At 37.2% G+C, this 22,714-nt stretch overlaps 1 protein-coding gene across 1 annotated transcript in view; it reads right to left on the bottom strand.

Annotated features, from left to right (window-relative positions):
- Positions 1–21,603, bottom strand: part of LOC138705091 (alpha-1A adrenergic receptor) — a 160,212-nt gene extending 138,609 nt beyond the window's left edge. The window contains exon 1 of the mRNA XM_069833709.1: positions 21,336–21,603. Coding sequence (XP_069689810.1) covers positions 21,336–21,588 — 253 coding nt within the window. The 5' untranslated portion in view covers positions 21,589–21,603. The remainder of the gene's footprint in view (positions 1–21,335) is intronic.
- Between the last annotated feature and the right edge of the window lie 1,111 nt (positions 21,604–22,714).

The raw sequence follows: 22,714 nt of genomic DNA, 5'->3' as shown, positions 1-22,714 counted from the left end.
GAAAATTGGATCCTGACACACCATCTGTACATCATTTGGTCTGCAGCAAGGAACTAAAAAAGACTAACCAGGAAACAGTTGCCCACTTTGTTAATAATGCTTTCAAAACACTTTACCTCAACAATCTAGATGAAAATAATCTACACTGATGCAGCCCCGTACATGATTGCTGCCGTTAAATTACTTAAAGTATTTTACCCTGCCTTGCTCCATATTACTTGTCTTGCCCATGCCATGAATCGCGTAGCTGAGACGATACGGCTTGAATATCCACAAGTGAATAAGCTGGTTTCCACAATTAAAAAGGTTTTTCTTAAAGCACCTACGAGGACTCAATTATTTCGAGAGCAACTTCCCAAAGTGCCACTTCCACCAGAACCTACTCTTACCCAATGGGGATCATGGTTACAGGCCGTGGAATATTACAGCAAGCATTTGGAGGACGTTAAGAACTTTGTTTTGAAATTGGGGGAGGATGCAGTGAGCATTACTTCAGCTAAAAAACTTCTGCAGGACCCAACAATTGCCCGGGATATTGCATTCATCAGATCACATTATGTATTTCTGGTCCCCATTATTAATGCTCTAGAGTCTTCAGGCAAACCGGTCTACACGCAACTGGGATTGATAGAAGAGGTGACAGAAAAAAATCAACTTGGTTCCTGGTTATGTCGGTGAAAAAGTTTCTGAAAAACTCAAATCAGTGCTTCAAAAAAACCCAGGACTGACAGTTCTCCGCACAGTTGCTGACTTCTTGGCTGGCAAAACACCTGAACATGAATGTGCTGTTCCCTTGCATCTAATACCAATATTTAAATATGCTCTGGTGTCATCAGTTGATGTGGAACGCAGATTTTGGGCATATAAGATGGTGTTATCTGGGAAGCGATGCAGTTTCTCAATGGAAAACTTAGAAAAGGTGTTAGTTGTTTACTCTGGCTCTAATTATGGACATGTACAGTGAAATAATGTCAAATGTTACGGCTAAATTGTAATGGGAAATGAAATAATGTCATTTTTGTTCACCTATTTTTGTAATTTTAGAACCCATTTTGATTTGTGATAGAACCTATTTTAGGTACCTAATTTAAGATTTTTAGGACCTAAAAATCCGAGGTCTAGTGATAAATTAATAGGGTCATACGTGCTACCACAGAGACTTTCAGGACTTTCTTATTAACGTATTGTCTGCCTTGCTGGAGAATGTGCCATGTCAGAAGAGACTAAAGATGTGGTTCATGTACGATGGCGCACCAGCACATTTTCTCCGCAATGTGCGTGAACACCTGACGCTGACATTTGAGGACCACTGGATTAGTCGGGGAAGCCCCATACCTTGGCCTGCTCGTTTCCCAAATCTAAATCCCCTAGACTTTTGGTTATGGGACACATGAAGAACCAGGTCAATTTCAAACAGTGCGTGATTCCTTACGCCGAAGCAGAGGAATGCATTTCCATGAGTGGAAGTCACATTGAGCACCTCCTATGAACAAATGTTCAGATCTCAGAAAGTATGTAGTGTAGGACCCATGTTCATTAGACATTGTTTTCTTGTTTTGATGCATACTAGCACCTCCTAAAATATTGGATACATTTTTAACACCCTGTATATGGATGGATAAATAAATGGATGAATGGATAGATAATGGGCCGATTCATAGGTGGATGGTGGCAGGATCGACGATTTTATAGATAGACAGGTAAATGGACATGCAGACGATCAGATACGAGGACGATTCAAATAGAAGAACTATCATGGGTGACATATCTCCCCTTTTGTCCGGATTTTCCGCCAGGACCAAAGTAGCAGACTACAGCTTTATCACGCAGCTATTAGATGGCACATATGTTCCGCCAGACGTCACAAGATGCCTGACTTTTTCTTTGATTGAAAATTTAAGGTACTGTTCATTTAGTTTTGAATTTCATATTGAAATATCAAAGTCTGGAAGGTATTTTGAAACTATATTTTTAGTACAAAACTGAAAGCATTGTTTATAGATAAAGGTTTTCTTCTTGTCTGAACTGTAGGCATCTTTCCCCGATAGTCGGTTAAGATGGAAAATGAAATTAACACATTTACTGATATATGTATTTTACCTGAACTTGGTTTGATACATGTATATAACAAAATTGACTTAATCTAAAGCTCATGACACTTTTTCACCGTTTATTACTACTTAGAAACACAGTCATTGCACATATTTTATTGCCGTGTGCAAGACTCGTGAAATCACTTCTTGTACACAATGAATTCAATCCAGTACATTTTTTTCATCATTCTTTTTAGGCGGCGTTTAGGGGTACGGTAAGGAATCCCATATTCTTGCGATGCTCTAAAACAGTTCATACCCTCTGTTATAACATGTTCCATCGCAAGTTCAAGACTGCCCTCAATCCACTGACTTCTATCAGAGGATCTTACGTAATGTTTACACATTTTCTGCAATAAAACAAAAAATAATACTCTTGCAGCAAATTGCCATTTTACCCCGAAAAAAGTTATAATCTTCCCCAAGTATCGGGGTAAGATGCCTAGTGCTGTGACGCAACTTAAGATGGCGGAACAAGGTCGTTGGTTGTTAACAAATACAAACTTTAGAACCTTTACTACAATATACATTACAAAGTTTTGACAGTTATTACGAATTCAAGATGTATTAAAATTTTAACATACCTTTGCAATTATTTTATAGCACAAAATGGACTTTTTTCTTGCTTTTCTACTTCTCACAACAAGAACATGTGGCAAAATGAGTTAGCTTTCACTGTACAGACATTCAACTGTCTCAGTGATCATGAACACATGCGCGTGGCGTTCTCTCTTGGAAGAATGTGAAGCTACAAAGAAATAAGCATATTCCCCGATAGTCATCTCCCCCCGATTCACTCTATAAGATGGCTGCGCGCACAAAATCATGATCAAACGTGTAAGAGCGTAGTGTGATCCGGTTTTGCGTCTGGAGGGCATCTCACCAGGAGAAATTCATCGTCAACTTGTTGAGGTGTACGGTACCAAAGAGTGCTACTGGTGAGAGATAATAGATCATCCTCCCTACAACCTCGACCTGGAACCCAGTGATTTCCATCTCTTCGGAACGTTGAAGAAGTATTTGGCTGGGAAGCGATTCAACACTGATACGGCCGCTCAGCAAGTCGTCATGACGTAGCTTCAGGGACTTGATACAGATTTCTTCTATTCCGGCATCGATGCCTTGGTCCACCGTTGGAACAAGTGTTTGGACAAGCATGGTGACTATGTTGAAAAGTAATGCGTACCAGTGCACTCCTACTGTATATCAGTATATCTGTCTGTGAAATAAAGTTTGTCCATGAGAGCTCTTGTTACTTTATTTTTGAAGCAGCCTCGTGGATAGGCGGACGGGGGGCAAGTTGATGGATGTATGGATGACCCCTGTAAGGATACATAACTTAAAATAACATTGAATACGATTATTTCCATTTCCCTAACATTGTGTAGCTGAATTTATGTATTTACATATATCTATATATTCACATATCTACATACTTACAGAGCTACATACCTTACTTACATACCTACATCTTATTTAGATATCAAGATGTGAATTATGTAAATAAATTATCCTTATAGTTATCTATAGGTGAAGAGACGAAAACCGTATGTACGTACACATATTTTCGATATGGATTACGATTGTAATTTGATGTTTTTGCCTATCTCTATGTTCTATAAATGATTGTATAATGAAAAGACTTGTGTTTGTGTACTTACAGAAATTTTAACGTTGAACATTTGAAAATGCCTTACAGGAATTTTTTTTTTCGAAACGAAACTTGTGAATATAAAGTGTTTCGAAAGTCGTAGGTATGTGGTACATTAGAGAAAACTAAAATTTTAATTGAAAAATGTCAATCTTGTACGAGATATGAACTTGTACACATCTGTATAGTTTGGTCTTATTATTTCTGCCACTCTGTGGATTCTGGAGTCCATGGGCGAGACTCGCTAAATGAACCACCCTGAGGAAACGTATCTGTATTTTCTTATCTGCCTTCGACTTGTAAGGAGTAGGAGTGCCATCTGTCACCAACAGAAGGATGCTGTCGCACGTAATTCCACCAGGCTACAAAATGATACTTCTAACAGAGTTAGCATTGTGAATGATTGACATGTTTGAATTTCTCAGAATTTAACAAATATAACTTCCCTTCTCGTTAGGAGGAAGTTTGACAAATTACCTATAGACCTAAACCTCCCAGTTCCGTGTACAGTTTCGTCTAGAGAGATCAAAATTTTGTCTTCCACAGTTTTTCGTAGGCCTATGTTGTTTAGCACATACTCGTAGCAAAGAAGGAAATAATCCTGACGTATTGTATTTCGACATGGAAGCTTTGTTTCTGCACATGTCTCTATGAATTTTACAAAGTGTTGGTGGCCTTTTCTGCACACACTATCACTTTACACAACTTTATGAAAAAGTCAATTTTGCAGTCCAGTTTTGTTTGTGACGTGCAAAGCATATCTGCAACAACTTTATTTTCGAGTAATGAAATATTTCTCTTATATATCTTAGTATTACAATGGACCTATATATTTGAGTTTTATATCTCTTGTAACTGAAGGACGAACCTTGTACTGAATTGCTTACTGTCCAGATTCTTCACAATACTTTACTTAATATAGAGCATATTGTTTCCGTTGAATGCACTGAGCAACTGAACTCCTGGTACCTTCATATAATACCGCCGCCTCAAGATTGCTGTATGCTAATCGATAGTTGTCTTTTGCGGAATGTAAACAGGGACTGCATGACATAGATTAGTAGTCACAAAATTTTGTGCACATAACTTGTTTTTGTTTGGGTTCCGAAACCGCCAGCCCTAATGATAGCGTTGTGTTTCTATGCTGAGAAGTTTGTTTGATACGGTAATAAAACTTATGTATGCAGCATGAGTGTGGTGGAACTTTTTGGACTTTTGTAATTTCAGCACTCGCTTACAGCTCGTGCTCAGAATCTTTCCACTCTTGCAGAAAAGTTGCACTTTGCATAAAAGTTGCACAACTAAGTATTTTATATACTATTTCATTTCATTTTGCTATGAAAATTCACAGAAATTAGAGCCGAGAAGGTATATTTGTAATGGAAACGGAGCTCGGTAGAGCAAAGGTGACGCTGCCAGTTGCCATCTATTCGTTGCGGAATACTACAACCCAAAGTTGTCGAAACTTTTGGTCTCTTTTGCGTATTGTTTCCTAGGTGATCGAAAAACAAGGCATTCACTTTCAATAAAAGAGGTCCTCTTGCAATTTTTTGTCTCAAGAGTAGACCGATTCCTCAAGCAGAACATATGAGATACTGCTATTAAATAACGGGACTGCGCGAAATCTGCAGGGAAAATTGTAGGACTAGGAAACGGGTAGTCGACCTTAAATCTTCTCAAATCGGACAAGGATTGTTCTCTTTTTATCAGTTAATTTGTCTTTCAGCTTTGTTTGACTACGACCGCTTTCCGTTGTTCTGCTGGAATCGTGACTAAAGCTGTCGCAGGCGAAGAACCGGCTTCTGACAATTCCGAAACGTTTATTTTTGAAGTCCATTCTACCCTCTGCCCGCTTGGAATAGCCAATGGAAATTGAATTCGTTACTCACCTTTCCGGCACCACAAGAAAAATAAAGACTGCTTTGCTACATAGATTCTTAATTCAGTTGCCATCGTAACGTAAATATGTCCTACATTAATGCCCGCCTACTATCTGTCTCAATGAGAGGGAAGGGAAATGCTGCTAGTTGCAACGCCACACTCTGGCCCTGTACCTTCCATGTGCTTCGTTAGAAGTCACTTTTATGGCTGCGAGAGCTGTAGGATGAAAGTCGAGCAGAATGTCATCTGAAATGTTTTGTGAAATTAAAAAAAATACTTCGAGAAAATATTTTTATAGCTCGCGCAAGGATCGATTACCGAAAAGCAATGGTGGTGTTGCTGTCTGTTTTGAAGTATATATGTAGGCACGCCGAGGGAACGAGAGATGCTGGCCGATGGAAGTACTGTCTCTTCCAAGAAGATGAACAAATGAGGACGTCGCTGTGGAAATAAAGAACGTAGCAAGAGAAAAATTCGAAGCTAATTAAACGCGGAACATAGTATACGAATGAAATAATAATACCGTGCGATACAAGACACGTATTCATATGCAATGAAACAAACTGAAGTCGTAATATAACTATCACAACACAAAACTGGTTCTATCGACGTCGTTTCCCTTCCGACCGTACTCTTGAATATCATTCAAGCTATCTCGTGACCTTTCCTGTCGCCCGCTCTTCCTTATCGAATAGTTTCATTTGCATTCCTTCCGTCGGTATTACCTGCTTGCGAGACCTATAACTAGTACCAGAGGAGGTATACGATGACAATGTTTAATCACTCACGCTATTTTTTAATGATACAAACGGAGGTTGAAGGTCGTGAGGAAGTATAACACGATGAAATTCCGGGATGCTATTCGACATAAAAAAATCGAAGAAAACGCTAACAAAATCGGTGAAATTATTCGGCAAGATCGATGTTGGAGCACTCGAATGATTGATGATTTGGTTAATATAGAAGAAAAATGTTGCATGGCTGATTAAACATAGGCCTAAGGAAAGTCTGGGAAACACGTTTCCGAAAAAACTCACTCAGGAACGAAAAAGTATCGAAATAAAATTTGCTCTCATATGACGTAACGGATCAGACAACAATGAATTTGGATGTGTTCTAAAATATCATATGTGACGAAACGTAGAAACTCTCGCTACAGAGAATGAAAAAGCAAGTCTGAGTAAGTCAAAAGTGAAGGTAATTATGATCATCTTCTACATCAGAGGGCGTAATCATGATGGAATAGGTACCTGAAGCTGAAACTGTCGATCACGAGAGTAGCCTACTATTTTGAGGTCCTGACCAAGCTCTGAAAACGAATGAGGAAGAAAAGATTGTAATTATGGAAGAGGAAACATAATGGATTCTCTACCTCAAGACAATGCTGCTGTTCATGAAGTCTTCGCAGTGAAGCAATTTTTAGTCCATATGTGCATTCCATTGCTCAAACATCCTCCCTCCCCTACACAAAACGTAGGTCTAAGATTGAATCTACTTTCGTTTTTAGGTGACAAGATATGGTAAAAGAAGAAAAGGAATTCCACTCTCTAGAGCTTGTTAAAAATGTCTCTCTCACGTGGATATTAGCCATTTATCACTACATCTAGTGGAATAATTTTCCACAACCATTCTGTTTCAACTGAAAATGACAAGCAGATCCAAACTTCGAAACATTTAGAAATTTGTATATTAAACAACAATGGAAGAGATCCAATATTGATCGCTTTGAATAATCCGCAATTCCTTGTGCGTCATTTACAGATTTTATTAGGTAGGAAACAGAACCTTTTACTGTTATAGTTTGAACGCGAATTCCGAGGAAATAGCGTCTACTGTACATTTCCCCTGGATGGAACGTTGGAAGATTCTGTGTTGCTTAGGATGAATAGATAATACAAGCTGAAGAGACGTCAATGTTAGAGCATTAGTAAACAGTCGACTTTCATTCAATGCAGTTCAGTATAGTTCGAGGCAATGCAGTACACATTAGAACAAAGAATCTTTATTTGTTACAGATAAATTACGAAGAAATCTTATAAAAAGTATCGTACTATATTTGTACGGAAATATCCTGGCGTTCAACAACCATCTGATTCAACAATTCAGAAGATAGTGCAGAAGGTGAGAAAAAGCGACTCATTTTTAAATAAAGTAGAAGCGCATGTATTGCGTTCTAACTGAAGAAAAACTCGATGATATAGGCTCTAGACTAGTCTCAAGAAAGTTAGCTCAACAGGTAGGCATATCTAAGACATCAGCTTGGAAAATGACGCAGTTGTGAAACCTAAAAACTTATAACAATCGTTCATAAATATAATGAATGAATCAATTATCTACGGTTCCATTTTCTGACTAGATTTTGATAGGTGTTCACGATAGTCGTGTTCACAATTGGTATTTATTTCGGTCAGTATTTCCAACAGTTATTACAATATAAGCCAATAAAATATATCTGTAACATAATGTAAAAATCTCGAGATTTAATTGCCGAAAAGTGACGCGCCGAATCACTGGTAAGCGAGCTTTTACTTGCCCATATCACATTTCGAACAGTGCTGTGCTAAGATAAACTTGTTTTCAGGCGTTCATCTGTTACAGAGAAATACACAAACACACACGCGCGCGCACACACACACACACACACACACACACACACACACACACACACACACACACACACACACACACACACACACACACACACACACACAAACAAACGCAAAACTGGCACTCACTATAACATTGAAAAAAAAAGTAAAGTGACGCTCATTTGCTTACGTACTCTATGTCATTTTCGAGTCTACAGTGCTGAGATGTCTAAGTATCTTGCCAACTTCAAACTGCTTTAAATAAGAAGTAGGCAGATATATTATGAAAGCTTGAAATGAAAATAACTTTAAATAATCTTTCCGGTATAGATTGTATAACACCAGGAATTCAGGTCACTAAGCGAGGGAAAGGTGAAAATTCCATACAAAATATTACTGGTTTAGATAACAAGGTAGATAATAAGGCGAATCTGGTCCTAAGGAGAAAGATCGAAATTTTACTTTGGGATCTAGGGTAGAGTAGCATAAATTCTACAACTTTCTAAATGGCACCACTGCTAATTTAAAACAAGTTACTGCAGTAGTGTGGCACCTAGTGGTATTGTTACAATCTACCATATCACTTGATTTCTGCCATTTCTTTGTATCTGCAGTGTGGTGATAGTGTATCTATTATAATCGCTCATGTATATTTAGCTAACATTTTGTAACTAAATAACGGATTTGTATGCAAAGCAATCCATAATCCTAAGATGTTATTGGTATAAAGAAATATTAAAGAACATTTAACTTAGTACGATTTGCGAACATAGTTACTATAGGCTAAAATGAAGGTAATAATAACTTATGATGTAGTTTCTCAATTCGCACCACTTTGTAGGTGCCTAATTCGCACCGGTGCGATATGAGCAACTGTAGCAACTCTAGCCGTAGAAAATTTTAACTGAACTAGGAATGCATCAGGTGGGTGCAATATCAAGTGGTGAAAAGGGCGTTAATACACCAATTGTGTGCTGTACAAGCGCACCAGGTGTATTGTGACACCTATGATAATTTTTAAAAGTCAAACAGTGCATCCTACATTATCAGATGATGCTTCTCCAGGAACGTTATTTGTTTGCTCTGAGTCAGGTTACATCAACAGTGAACTATTTGTCGAATAGTCAAACATTTTATTTGCCACTCAAACCTGCCATAGAAAAAAGTGCTGCTTCTGTATGTTCACCTATACGACCCATTCCAAAAATTTAGAAGCTAGATTATCTCGGGAAAATGGTGTGCTCCTGTTTCAGCTTCATAATACTAATAGGCCCAGCCTTTAGATGTTTCTATCTTCAAACCATTTCAGACAGCTATATCAAGAAGCAGTTCTTAGGCGCCTTCGAGAAAATCGCGGAGAAAAGGTGACGCAGTTTACAGTCTGAACTGCCTGGTGAAGCACATGACAAATGTGTAACAATAAAAAACGCAGTCAGGCAGTTTAAATGTTAGGTAATTTATGCTCTATTTTTTCAATTTCATTTGAAGATGCGTTTGTCTCTTTCATTAATTTCAATAAACTTGTAATTTGCATTTATTACATTATTCATATTAAATAGTGTTCAATATGTTCAATATTTAAAGCTTTCCTTCATCCTGTTACCTGCAGGTAAAGAGGTCCGATTTAAGAAGCCGCAGGTGCCATTTAAGAAACCAGTTGGCTAAATGGCACCACTGACAAGTGTTTCGAAAATGTCATTCTAATTAAAAAAATATTAAATCAAATTCAAAGATTTCTTTTTTGCATGAAAGGTAAATGTTCTGGGAATGTATCTCTGTAAAGGAATGCAGAAAATAAAAACTGTATTGTTCAATAAAAATTATAAATGCTAAAGTGGAGCGATATTGGCAACCTTACCCTATTATCAATAGCAATTACAAAAATTTAATCTCCGCAAGAGTAGGTTAACGCCAATTTTATTTTGCCTGAAATTGTACTGTTTAGTGTCGGAGCATATCAGTCCCATGTAAAGGCATTCATATCTCACGTCAGCTACACAATTTAATGAAATTAGACAATACATTACTAAGAGTTCAATTATGTGACACACATAATTATTTGAGAATACTGAAGGGATTGCTGATTCATGCGTAATGTAGTGCAAGCTATTGTGTTTCTGGATAATTATTTGAAAATACTGAAGGGGTTACTAATTCGTACGTAATGTAGAGCAAACTATAATTTTTGTTATAATTGCTTGAGAGCACTAAAGAGATTACTGACTCGTGCGTAATGTATTGTACTATTCCTGATTTATAGAGAATGATGTATAATATATCGTAATGCATTTTTGTAGTTTAAGTAATGAAAAAATGGAAAAAAATATCCAAGTGATTTCGAACTTGTACTAATTTTTAATTTGTTTATAAACTTTTTCTTCGCCAAATAGGTTTTAGAACCTAAATATATTACAGTAGAAACGGCTATTGATGATTGAGGTTTTTCCGGGTTTTCCCTCAACACCTTGAGAGCAAATGCTGGGTAACTTTCGGCGCTGAACCATGAATTAAATTTCGCTAGCATCATCTTCATTTCACTCAAACGCTAGTAACCATCATAGTTGATAAAGCGTCATGAAATAAACCAATTAAAATAAAAAAAATCAACATTGAAAACACGTACCACCTCAACCCAATCGATTTTTAAATACTACAGACGACAGATGAATAAGGGGAAGATGGAAAATGTTGGTGGAGTTACTCAGGAAAGTGAGAGTATCCTGAGAAAAAGTCGTTGCAACGTCTATTTTGTCCATTAACAAATTTAATCACGACATCGCCGGCGATCGAACCCGAACTACCTGGATGGAACACGGCTTGAGCCACAGATGCGGCTAACTACTATCCGGGGAGTGAGAAAAGTGATCAATAGACTTCGAGATCACACAGATTTTTCCTGACAGCCCTACTTTCTCTTGCAAGGACGTGCGATCGTGTTCCTTGTAAATGTTTTCTTCCTATCATCATCCTTCCTATGATCATCGTCATCATCATCATCGTCATCATCATCATCATTATCGCTATCATGAATGACATCAGACTTACAATGTTTCTCTCTTGTAACGCGAACATAGACGTTTCATGTTGAAAAGAAAGAAGTATTTATGGGCCTCGTAAGTGTAAGTCACATAATTTTTTTTTTATTTAGGCCTATTGGAAATACGAAGAAAATGTCAAAAGTTGTCACAATTTACCGGACTCGAATTATTATTTAAATAATTAATTTGTATAATCTAATGCATTAAAATTCGAATTACTTATCATCCAAATAATAAATATATAAAGACAAATTAAGATTCTAAATCGCTAATTTATTGGAATGATTTAGTACTTTCTGAGTATAATATGTGTGACTGATCGTGAAAACATTTCATACGTTATTTCCAGAACAACCTTAGGGGTCACATTCTGATATCAAATGTATATTAAGGGATATTTCCTAGGGGGGTGAAAAGTTCTGTGCCTGATCCTTATCGTTTCCAGTTAAAAAATATGCGATATAGATCCACTTGCCCCTCACACAATAATTTTGCGGCATGGTGCATTGTTACCGGGGGAGTCTTGAACCTCTGTCTTTATGTGCAGGTGCGCATGCTTCATGAACTGCCACAGAGACAGCAACTGTATTACTCGTAAAACCAGAAGCATAAAATTCGTATGGGTTCAGAGTCCCAAAGGAGCTCCCGCGGGGCTTATCTGTGGCGGGAAGGAGGCCAATTTTATTAGAATTACACTTTCATAAAACGTATGTGTGGAGGCAGAAGAGGATTTGGGGCACTTTGTCTGCTATTCTAATCGGTTGAAATAAATTCTCTAAGAGTCTAAGGATTAACGAGTACACTCAGGTGCGACTAAAGGATTACAAGCAGCAGACGTAATATCCGGTTGGACGAATATGTACACACTACAGAGTAGTATAGTCTAGATTGTGTCCCTAAGTTTTCAACAAAGGTAATAATAATAATAATAATAATAATAATAATAATAATAATAATAAAATAATAATAATAATAATTACTATTATGTATGATATAACAAAACTCGGCAGGAAAGTCAACATTTATTTACCTTCAACAGATGATAGACCTGTCTCTCTTGTATTCTGCGATGTTCGGAAGTTACTAGTACAGTTGTGTAATTAGTTTCCCTTACACAGAACAATTTATGATATATTGAATAACAAAATCCAAATTCTTTGTGTGTATGAGAAAATTTATGGCAAAATTGCAACAGTTCAGGATGTAATTGGCCGAGGGGGAGGGGGCAGAGAATATAAGGGGCTGTGTTATTTAATAGTACTGCAATGGGTAATATTATCACTGGATGGAAATAGGCTACCGGTAGGCCTAAATTAGGAGTTAATGTTGTTTTGTTTTGTTTTCTTTGTATTTGTTCTATACAGAGTCCTCCAAAAAGTGTCAGAAGGCAGAAGAAAGTGAAATTGGAAGAGGAATACATCAAGGATGTCCTTTATCACCTACCCCTTTTAACATCTACTTGGAGGATTCAGTAAAGAATTATTTTCAGAATATGGGGGAGTGATAGTAGCAGGAATAAGAATAAAATGCATAAGATTTGCTGATGAGTTTTTATTTTAGTAGGTTATTTTACGACGCTTTATCAACATCTTAGGTTATTTAGCGTCTGATGAGATGAAGGTGATAATGCCGATGAAATGAGTCCGGGGTCCAACACTGAAAGTTACTTAGCATTTGCTCATATTGGGATGAGAGAAAACCCCGGAAAAAACCTCAACCAGGTAACTTGCCCCGACCGGGAATCGAATTGCTGATGATAGTTGGTTATTTAACGACGCTGTATGAACTATGAGATTATTTAGCGTCGATGAAATTGGTGATAGCGAGATGGTATTTGGCGAGATGAGGCCAAGGATTCGCCTTAGAGTACCTGGCATTCATTTTACGGTTGAGGAAAACCTCGGAAAAATCCAACCAGGTAATCAGCCCAAGCGGGGATCGAACCCGCGCCCGAACACAACTTCAGACCGGCAGGCAAGCGCCTTAACCGACTGTGCCATGCCGGTGGCGTAATTGCTGATGATATGGCGTTGTTAGCAGAAGAGGAAATGATACTAAAAGATATGCTACTGGAGCTAAATGACAGCTGTGAGCAGTATGGGATGAAGATAAATGCACCTAAGACAAAGAGCATGGTCATAGGAAGAAAAATGCAGGAGATATACTTGCGAATTCTAAATGAGGCAGTCGAGCTAGTGGACAGCTTCAAATACTTGGGATGTACTATAAGCAGTAACATGAGTTGCTGCCAGGAAGTCAGAAGGAGGATAGCAATGGCCAAGGAAGCATTTAACAGGAAAATGAGCATTTTCTGTGGACCTCTGGGAAAAGAACTAAGGAAAAGACTAGTGAAGTGCTTTGTATGGAGTGTGGCATTGTATGGGGGCAGAAACATGGACATTACGACGAAGTGAAGAGAAGCGAATAGAAGCATTTGAAATGTGGATATGGAGAAGAATGGAACGTGTGAAGTGGACAGACAGAATAAGAAATGAAGCTGTGTTGGAAAGAGTGGGTGAAGAAAGGATGATGCTGAAACTGATCAGGAAGAGGAAAAGAAATTGGTTGAGTCACTGGCTGAAAAGAAACTGCCTCTGAAAGATGCACTGAAAGGAATGGTGAACGGTAGAAGAGTTCGAGGTAGAAGAAGATATCAGATCGTAGACGACATTACGCTATATGGATAATATGAGGAAACGAAGAGAAAGGCAGAAAATAGGAAAGGAGAGAGCTGGGTTTGCAGTGAAAGACCTGCCCTTAGGCAGAAAACTAAATGAATGACTCTTTAAGGAACGAAAACTATTTATTATGTGTTTGTTTTACATTCAAATACTGATCACACAGTAGTACTGTCTTCAGTTAAGCACATGGTTACTTTAGATGTTCAAAATGTTCACCGTTGGCGGCCAGACACATAACGCAACGACGGAGCGGTCGCCGCAGCTACGTCGGTCAGTGTTTGAATGGAGATCGCTGTTCATGCCGCTGTAATCTCCTGGCGAAGGTCCTCCAGCCTGCGCGGCTTACGTCGGTAGACTTGATCTTTCACAGTTCCCCACATGTAAAAATCCATAGGGGTTATATCTGGCGACCGTGGGGGGAACTCAATGGGCCCCCTTCGTCCAATCCGATGTCCCTACAGATTGTCATCCAGGAAAGCTCGTACGGCACCGCCCAGTCGTGTTGTTAGAAGACATCATCAGCCCCATAAAGCGCACGTACACCTGGTAAAATTTAAGTGCGTAACATTTCGAGGTACACTTCTCCAGTGACAATACCATAAAAAGAGCCCTACTAAGCCCCTAGAAGATAGTCCACATCATACATGAACCCCTGGTAGATTGACCGCCTTATCCACATGAACATGCGGATTTTCCGGTGCCCGGTAGACGCCGATTCACTGTTCTATTATGTTTAAATGGGCTCATCATACCACATTATCTTCGTCACAAATTGTTCGTATTCAGTTACCATTCGCTGATACCATTCGCAAAATTGCATTCGACGATCAGGATCGTCGTCATTAATCGCGTACAGTAATCGTGGTATATAAACTTTTCACTTAGCAGCTTTCAGAATTAGTCGTACACTTGTACTGCTAATCCCACTTCACGTGCACATTGCGTAGCAAACTTCTGTGGAGAAGTAACAAACTTTTCCAACACGAGAGCCGACGAAGTAGGATTTGTAGCTATACGCGGTCTTCTCGATCTTCCTTTGTGAATATCACAAATCGTTCCATGCGCCTCAAACTTGTCAATAATGCGTTTAATTATTAGGCGTGTTGGGGGTTTTGTTTCGTACTCCCGCCTCCACTGACGCTGTACTACAACGGCATTATAAAACCTCATAAACCACTTCAGAATGCATTTTCGCTGCTCGACCATCAAGCGTGCTCCAGTCATTTTGTTTTCTCACTATCGGTGATGAAAGTACCGACATCTATTGAGCGAAAGACCATATTACAACATACTCATAATTCAAATCAATTGACAATATCAATATCCCGATACAGTCTGACAAAGAGTGTATACATATTTTTGGCGAACTATATATACAGAGTGAGAAGGATATAACTGCATTAATTTTAAGAACAGAGTCTTTAGGTTGTAAGTAACCGAAAAGTGAAATGTAATTTTGGTATTTGAATAACTGTTTAGCCGAAAAAAATTGTGTCTGAAGTTTGAATCCCATTTATGATAAAATTATTGCGTATTGAAACATATGAGTGATAAGTTATCAATGCGAAGAACAAGCCGAAGAAAATATTCCTTTGTCATATTTTCTTAAAAAATAAACGCTTCATTTGTGTAATAACGTACAACATTAACTAATTAAAAACGCATTTACAGTGTGATGGAACCTTCAGGGAAATCTGGTATTGCTGTACTTAAGGGTTGCTCGACAAGTGTACACTGTTTATCTGCGTTCTTACGTTGTACCTCAGTAATACAGTAGCAAGACACTTATGCCAGTCATTTCATAGAATTCTAAGCGTATAGTCTATTAAGGACAATGCCAAAATTTACTAAACGTGAGTACCTAGAATTTTTTTTATTGATGGGGAATCAAGGCAGAATTTCCTTGAATCAGTAAGGCTGTCTCAGATGAGATTACCTAACAGAAAAATGCCAAATCCGAGAACGTTTGTTGCTGTGACATGTGTGTTAAGAGACTGGATGTGTGATCCTAGCGTGCAGAAATCGAGAGCCGCGGTTACCAGCCTACCGTTTATTTTATTTTTTTATTTGTTCTGCACAGAATTTATTACTACCCAAATTCAAATGCAATTTGTTTTTATTTTTTTAGCGTAATTCATCTGAAGGTATGGATATGTTAATAATTTTTTGGTGTTCACAAAATCTTAATACAATAGGCCTACTGATGTTGAGAATTAACCTACGTATGTTTGTCATTATGAATTGCAAGGTTATCTTTAAGTATCTCGTTCTGTTTATTTTATTCGTAAAAATAACAGCGCAGGTATGAATTTTCGTCTTTAGGAAGCACACTGACCTACAAATGAGCTGTTATCGATTGCCCCCTCACTGAAAGACCTCCAAAAGCTTTCGATTTTGTACTTCCACAGCTGTAAACAAAGCATTGCGCTGTTGCACCATATCCACTTCCAATCTCTCAATAGAAACTCGATTTTTTCCATAATCATTATAAATAGGGAAACGGTTATTCGAACTTATCTACTAGTTTTATTGATATCTATTACTAGTTTAAATTAAAAATTAATACAGTTATACCCCTTTCACCCTGTGTTTATATATATATAATTAATTAATTCATTATCAGTCATTCATCCATTCATTCCATTACACAGAACTAACACAAGGCAGTTAGATTTACTCAGTCCCAGTGATTAGAAATGTTTTCCGGTGCGTCTAGCAGTCAGTACAAGTGAGAATTTATTTTGTAGTGATCATAAGATTGGAATGGATGATTCTCGATTTACTACACAATATCGAATGTTTACCATGTACCCGCTAACACTGTCAAAGTGCAAAGAATGTTTGCATATGGTTTTCTAGGTGTCATAAATACATGACCTAGTTCATCACCTGTAAAAACATTTACAATTGAATATTCCGGGTATAATAAATGAAGCGCTCTAATTCTGCGAATGCATATGTTATTCAAGAAGTAGGACAGGATAATGATAAAGACAAATAAACATTTCTAAAAGATTACAAAATTTACGAGTTATCTAAATAACTAAGTTTATTATATGAATTGAACATATCATGAGATCCATGTCGGACACGTTCATTATAACAGTGACTGAAGGAGTGTCAGTACGAAGAATATAATTACTTTTGTCAAAATTACGGGTCTTTGACAATTTGGAGAATGATTTAAATATTGAAATTTGATAATTGTAAGATTTGTTTATGACAAAACTGGTATAACATTGTGACTTCAGTAGCTAAAGTTTACATAACTTGTAATTCTGTATAATAATTGAATTTGAATTTACTGCTAACAAAAAATATGTGTATATGCAAAGATTTTATAATATTATATTATTGAAAATATAAAGAATAATTTTAAATAACAGTATATGAAAATAAATCTTAAAATAAAGAAAAATAATTACGGAGGGAAAAGAAAAATCAAAATCGAAAAGGAAAGCTCTTTTATATTCCAGCGACACTCGAATGAGCAGAACTCGTTGTCCGGGGCAGTTCAGTAATGTTAATACAATATCAATATTATAATAACTTTATGATGAAAACACAGACTAGTGTAGAGTAAAACTAATAAACATTAATTAAAATAGACAAAATGAACATGATTTAGGGAAGAATATGCAAAATAAATAACATTAAATAAATATTAATTGAATGTTTACTTTTACTATTAAATATTTTATTGTTGAGACTTTAATTCAGGATTATTTTTGACAAGAGAATTTTATCTGTGTTTAAGACTTGCAGTAGTAAAGCGTTTAGGTATAAATTATTGATGAATTTGTCCAATTTCTTCTCGTACCATATTTGTGTAAATTTATCCTGGAATAATAATTTTTGTGAATATATTCTACTCAGTAGGTTCCTGCTTATAAATTTTGTAAATATTAATATAAATTGAGGGGTTAGCTAGAAGAAGGGCGTAACTCAGAAAACATAGTTTTGAGATAATCAACAACTATCTGTACCCCACACCTCTTGCTGCAATATGACACTATTAATATATATATATATATATATATATATATATATATATATATATATATATATATATTGTAGGGTAATATGTTCTCTTGTGACTACAATGAGTTCCATGGTTAATGTTCAAATATTATACGAGAACGAAGCATTCAATTTTTTAAATTATGCCCTTCTTCCATAGAAGAAGGTTGAAAATACTGCAATACTGTAACTTTTCTATATTTCTAATATTCCTATAGGAAATGTTAGATATAGGGCGGTGGTACGATCATCCACTCCTCCTCTTTATCTTTCTTATATTGGCTGCTTTCGCCAGGTGGACGGCACATTGAAAGGATTGGGTGTGCGCAGTGGAAGACTTTTAGAATGACTAGTGTGAATTTGTAAAACAAATATAATTAACAATAATAAGTAACAATGTACATAAATGAAAAATGAAATAACAATAAACATGAAATAGATGAGTGAAAATAGGACAAACTAATCTAAAAATGATATCCCCAAGATATGTAAATCATGTAAATATCACAAGGCTGAGGCCAACACACTTATAAGTGATTAAACCATCTAATATAGCCGTCTCTCGACCATCAGTGACTAACTTATTAACTATATGTTCATGAACCACTCTTCAAATATATATATATATATATATATATATATATATATATATATATATATATATATATATATATTAACTATCTGAGTATGAATCTGAACACAACACCCAGCCAGCACATTAACTTAATACATGATCCATTCGACCATAGATACCACTCAGTCTGACTAACCAAACTAAAAATACATGTACACTCAATAAGAGACAAACTCTACCTAGCATAAGGCATTACATGACAGATCACTATACATTACCCATTGCACATATTGCTCACATAAACTGTGCAAATAGCACTAACACAAATCTCTGCACTTTACAAAATGAATACCCAACGGAGAGAGAGAGAGGGATGGAGACAGATGCACGTAATAAGTAACGGACGATAATTCCAATTTCAAGGTTCATTTAAATAGCAACTAAACTCGACGCACATGATAAGAAAATAGCGGCGAAGGAAAGCAACAAACAAAATGGAGCAGGAAAAACACTAAAACCATATGTGAGACCGTAATCGCTGCCTTATCACTCTAACCGTCTCGGAACATAAACTCACATTTCAAATCATATCTCCTTACATAATTCCCAATACAATTTACCTCAAACACATATATATCTCACAAATATGTTACTCGATGCAAATACTAAAACTTGCCCCCAAGACGTTTCACTAGCAAGCGATATTTCAAACTACGATCCACTAAAATCCCAAACACACACGACGCAATTTAACTACTCCACTGATCTATCTCCAGCACGTACAAAGCCTTGTCTATATCTGCCGCGTACCAAAATGCTAAGTCTTGTTAAATGTTTCTGTCGCGTGCGAGAGCTTGAATCTGAGCCAATTGTTTCCGTGTATCTCCCGCGTACGAGAGCCTAAGTCTTGTTAAGTGTATCTGCCGCGTACCGGAACCCGAGTCACGCTCCGTCTATCTCCGTTAAAATAGGTAAACTCTCTCCCCCTCTATCCTCGTGAGACGTAATGACCCGGCCAATAGGATTATTTGGAAAGAACAAATGAAGGGATTGATAGCGCTATCTATTCTGTGACGTCTGAGAGCGCTCTGACGGATGAAGTGACGTACTAGGTAAACGGACGTGGTAGTAGGCACGGCTCAACTACAATAATGAAAGTAATTACAATGTATGTTCTACTATATATATATATAGATGTTCTTTTGCTAAATTGTTATCCCAACATTAAAAAAAGTAATCCTACTCATTCCAAGTTATCATTTTAACTGAAAGTACCTAGGATATAGGCTTACAAACACTATACCACTTTACGTGATCTAATAACCTAACATAAACAACATCTAAAATCTTGTGAGGCCTATTGGAGTGTTTGCCTCTCATATCTGTCATTACAGTATCACCTAGTTTCACTATATTTTATACAGTTATCAGTCGTTTCTTAGATATTTTAAACAATGGCAGAATAAAGGACTGGCATAAAAATTCTTCTTAGTCATGATACTATATACCAAAGAACATTTTCGGTGCTGTGGTTTTACAGTTTCTTGACGTTGCTTAATGGTCCACTTCTCCAAATACCCCATAAGAAATGTATACTGTTGGTTTTTTTATTCCAGTTTCCCAAAATCCTCAGTGGAAAATGGCTTGTTCCTCTGTAGATATCTCATATTTCTTCTGGCAGGAACTGGCTCAAATGTCAGGAATATGGTCGTTCCTAAATGACTGACTGCTAGCCTGGATCTAATATTTTATAACACTGCGTACGCCCATATTATTAGTATCTTATATTCATTCTCCATTGATAAACATAAATAGTAATACTGCATTTCTTTTACCATTTTTCCTGACCTACTTGTGTAAGCTTTGCCGTAATTTCGTCATCGCTTTCTAGATTCATTCAGTCATACTATGACTGCCCATGGACAGGTCTTTCGCTGCAAACCCATTATTCTCCAATTCTTTCCTATTTTCTGCCTTCCTCTTTGTCTCCCCATATGATCCCTATATCTTAAGTCGTCTATCATATATCTTCTTCTGCCCCGAACTCTTCTTCCGTTCACCATTGCTTCCATTGCATCCTTCAGAAGGCAGTTTCTTCTCAACCAATGAACCAGGCAATTCCTTTTCCTCTTCCTGATCAGTTTCAGCATCATTCTTTCTTCATTCACTCTTTCCAACACAGCTTCGTTTCTTCTTGCTAGATCATTCTTTCATAATTTGTTAAACCGTTTCCGTTTTCTACCTTTCCGTATGTAATTCATTTTCACTGATACTTTCAACATCAGAAAAGTTATATTCGCTTTCATTAGGCGAAAGATAGGATAGATCAGAACATTCATCAGACAACGCGAACACCCTTGCAGTTACCTTCGCCGATCCTCGAACCACAGTAGTGAGACGGAAGACGGACGCAATTCAATAAATAATACTTCTCTATTGCAATCTATTGGGAGTAGAGGTATAAAATTGTGGTGGTTGGTAGAAATGCCTACAAAGAACGCATATAGCCACTTTACGGATAAACGCCGTAATTCGAATTGCGCCCTTCTTCCAGCTAACCCCTCAATTGTAATAAAATTAAACAATTAATACCGGCACCTTTCTTACAAACTGCATTTGCCAGCACAATACAAGGGCTGTGTTTGCGAGAATTAAAAACTAGCAGGAAGACACATGCACAGCGATTGTGAAATTTAGACAAGGTTTCATTTTCCGGGTTATAAATCAAATTCTATTTAGTGCATTGGTAACTAGAGTCGCTAATAGAATCTTCTTGCGTAATTCTGAAGTATAGATATCATGTACTTACCAAAAAAGAAGAACAGGTAGGCATAGGCAACGTCTACTCTTCTCTTGGCTTCTTTATATCGCATGCACGTTCCTTTCTCGAAGTACAGTCCGAAGCCGAAGAAGGGCAAGCACACCAGGACGAACACCCCGATCCACAGACAGAATATGGTTCGACGAATCACGTTGTATGTTATGTGCTGCAAAGAAAAAAAAAAGTTCTGTATATTATGTGCACTTAGGAAAAATATAGAGGGCCTATATACAGGGTGCATAAAAATTTGACCGACAAACTTCGCGAGGAAATATTCTCGGAATTTACTTAGTTTGAAAATTTGTGGACAAAAATAGCGATCTCTAGTTTTAGGTAGGACTTCAGTCATATAATATTGCTGTGCTGTGTCATCATAGAATTTACACACTCTGCATGACTTTTCTTCTCAAATACGAATTATGCGGAGACGTTCTTTACTGCATATTGCCCTATTAGAAGAAGATTTACAAACAGTCTTACAAGAAAAGGCTTTGAATCTCCCGACGAGAATCGTCAAAAACCTTTCTGGAGTAGATAAACATGGGACCAAAGTAACTTTTGCGAAGTTCGGCATTTCGCAATAGTCAATAACCCATATAACATGGCTTATGAAAGTGGAGCGAGCGCCTGCAATGTTTGCAGCCATAAAACGTCTAACACAATTTATCTATGACATAAGATACATGTAAATGATGAAAAAGATTATGTAAAACAACATAAAGTTATAAATATCACAAACATACCTCATTCCACGTCATGGTAATATTGTGTGAAAAGGCAGTGTTGCAAGCAAAGTTCAATTCCGCACCACGGTACTGGAATCACAATCAGGACTGCTGCATATGTCAAAAATAGCAAAATTTATGTTCAACACATTAGGAAACATAAGAGGCTTGTCCTATGACAAGTATCCAGATGCCATCCACGCATAGCGAATCATAGTTTGGTACTGTGGTACACTAAACTGATTGTATATAAGAGATTGCAACTTGAAAATGAAGATTCTGTCGTGCAGGTTGATGGCATTCTTCTCATCACAACGTATGTACTCCTCCATGCGTGCGTCCTGTAAAAAGTTTATATTGGCGAGAGAAATAGATGTCAAAGTGCTTGCAGAACTTTTGGTTTTAGGTGATATGATCTTTGTCTCTAAATTTACGTCCTGTTGCCGAAGGCTTTGTTCGACAAACTCGCGTCGGTTTGACCAAACCATGAACCCAGTAACGGAAACGATGCTCCTGTTAGTTCTGGTTCCAGGACAGTACGAGAGCTGTTGACATCTTAGCACTGGTGCTGCAGTCATATTCTATATTTGGAGGTTGATTACGTTGTAGCGTTTCGGAAACACGTTTGCCAAATTTACCGTC

Source organism: Periplaneta americana, chromosome 8, assembly GCF_040183065.1.
Source record: "Periplaneta americana isolate PAMFEO1 chromosome 8, P.americana_PAMFEO1_priV1, whole genome shotgun sequence".
Classification (NCBI taxonomy): domain Eukaryota; kingdom Metazoa; phylum Arthropoda; class Insecta; order Blattodea; family Blattidae; genus Periplaneta; species Periplaneta americana.
Note: the sequence above shows the minus strand (reverse complement) of the source record. Positions and strands in the feature narration are given on the sequence as shown.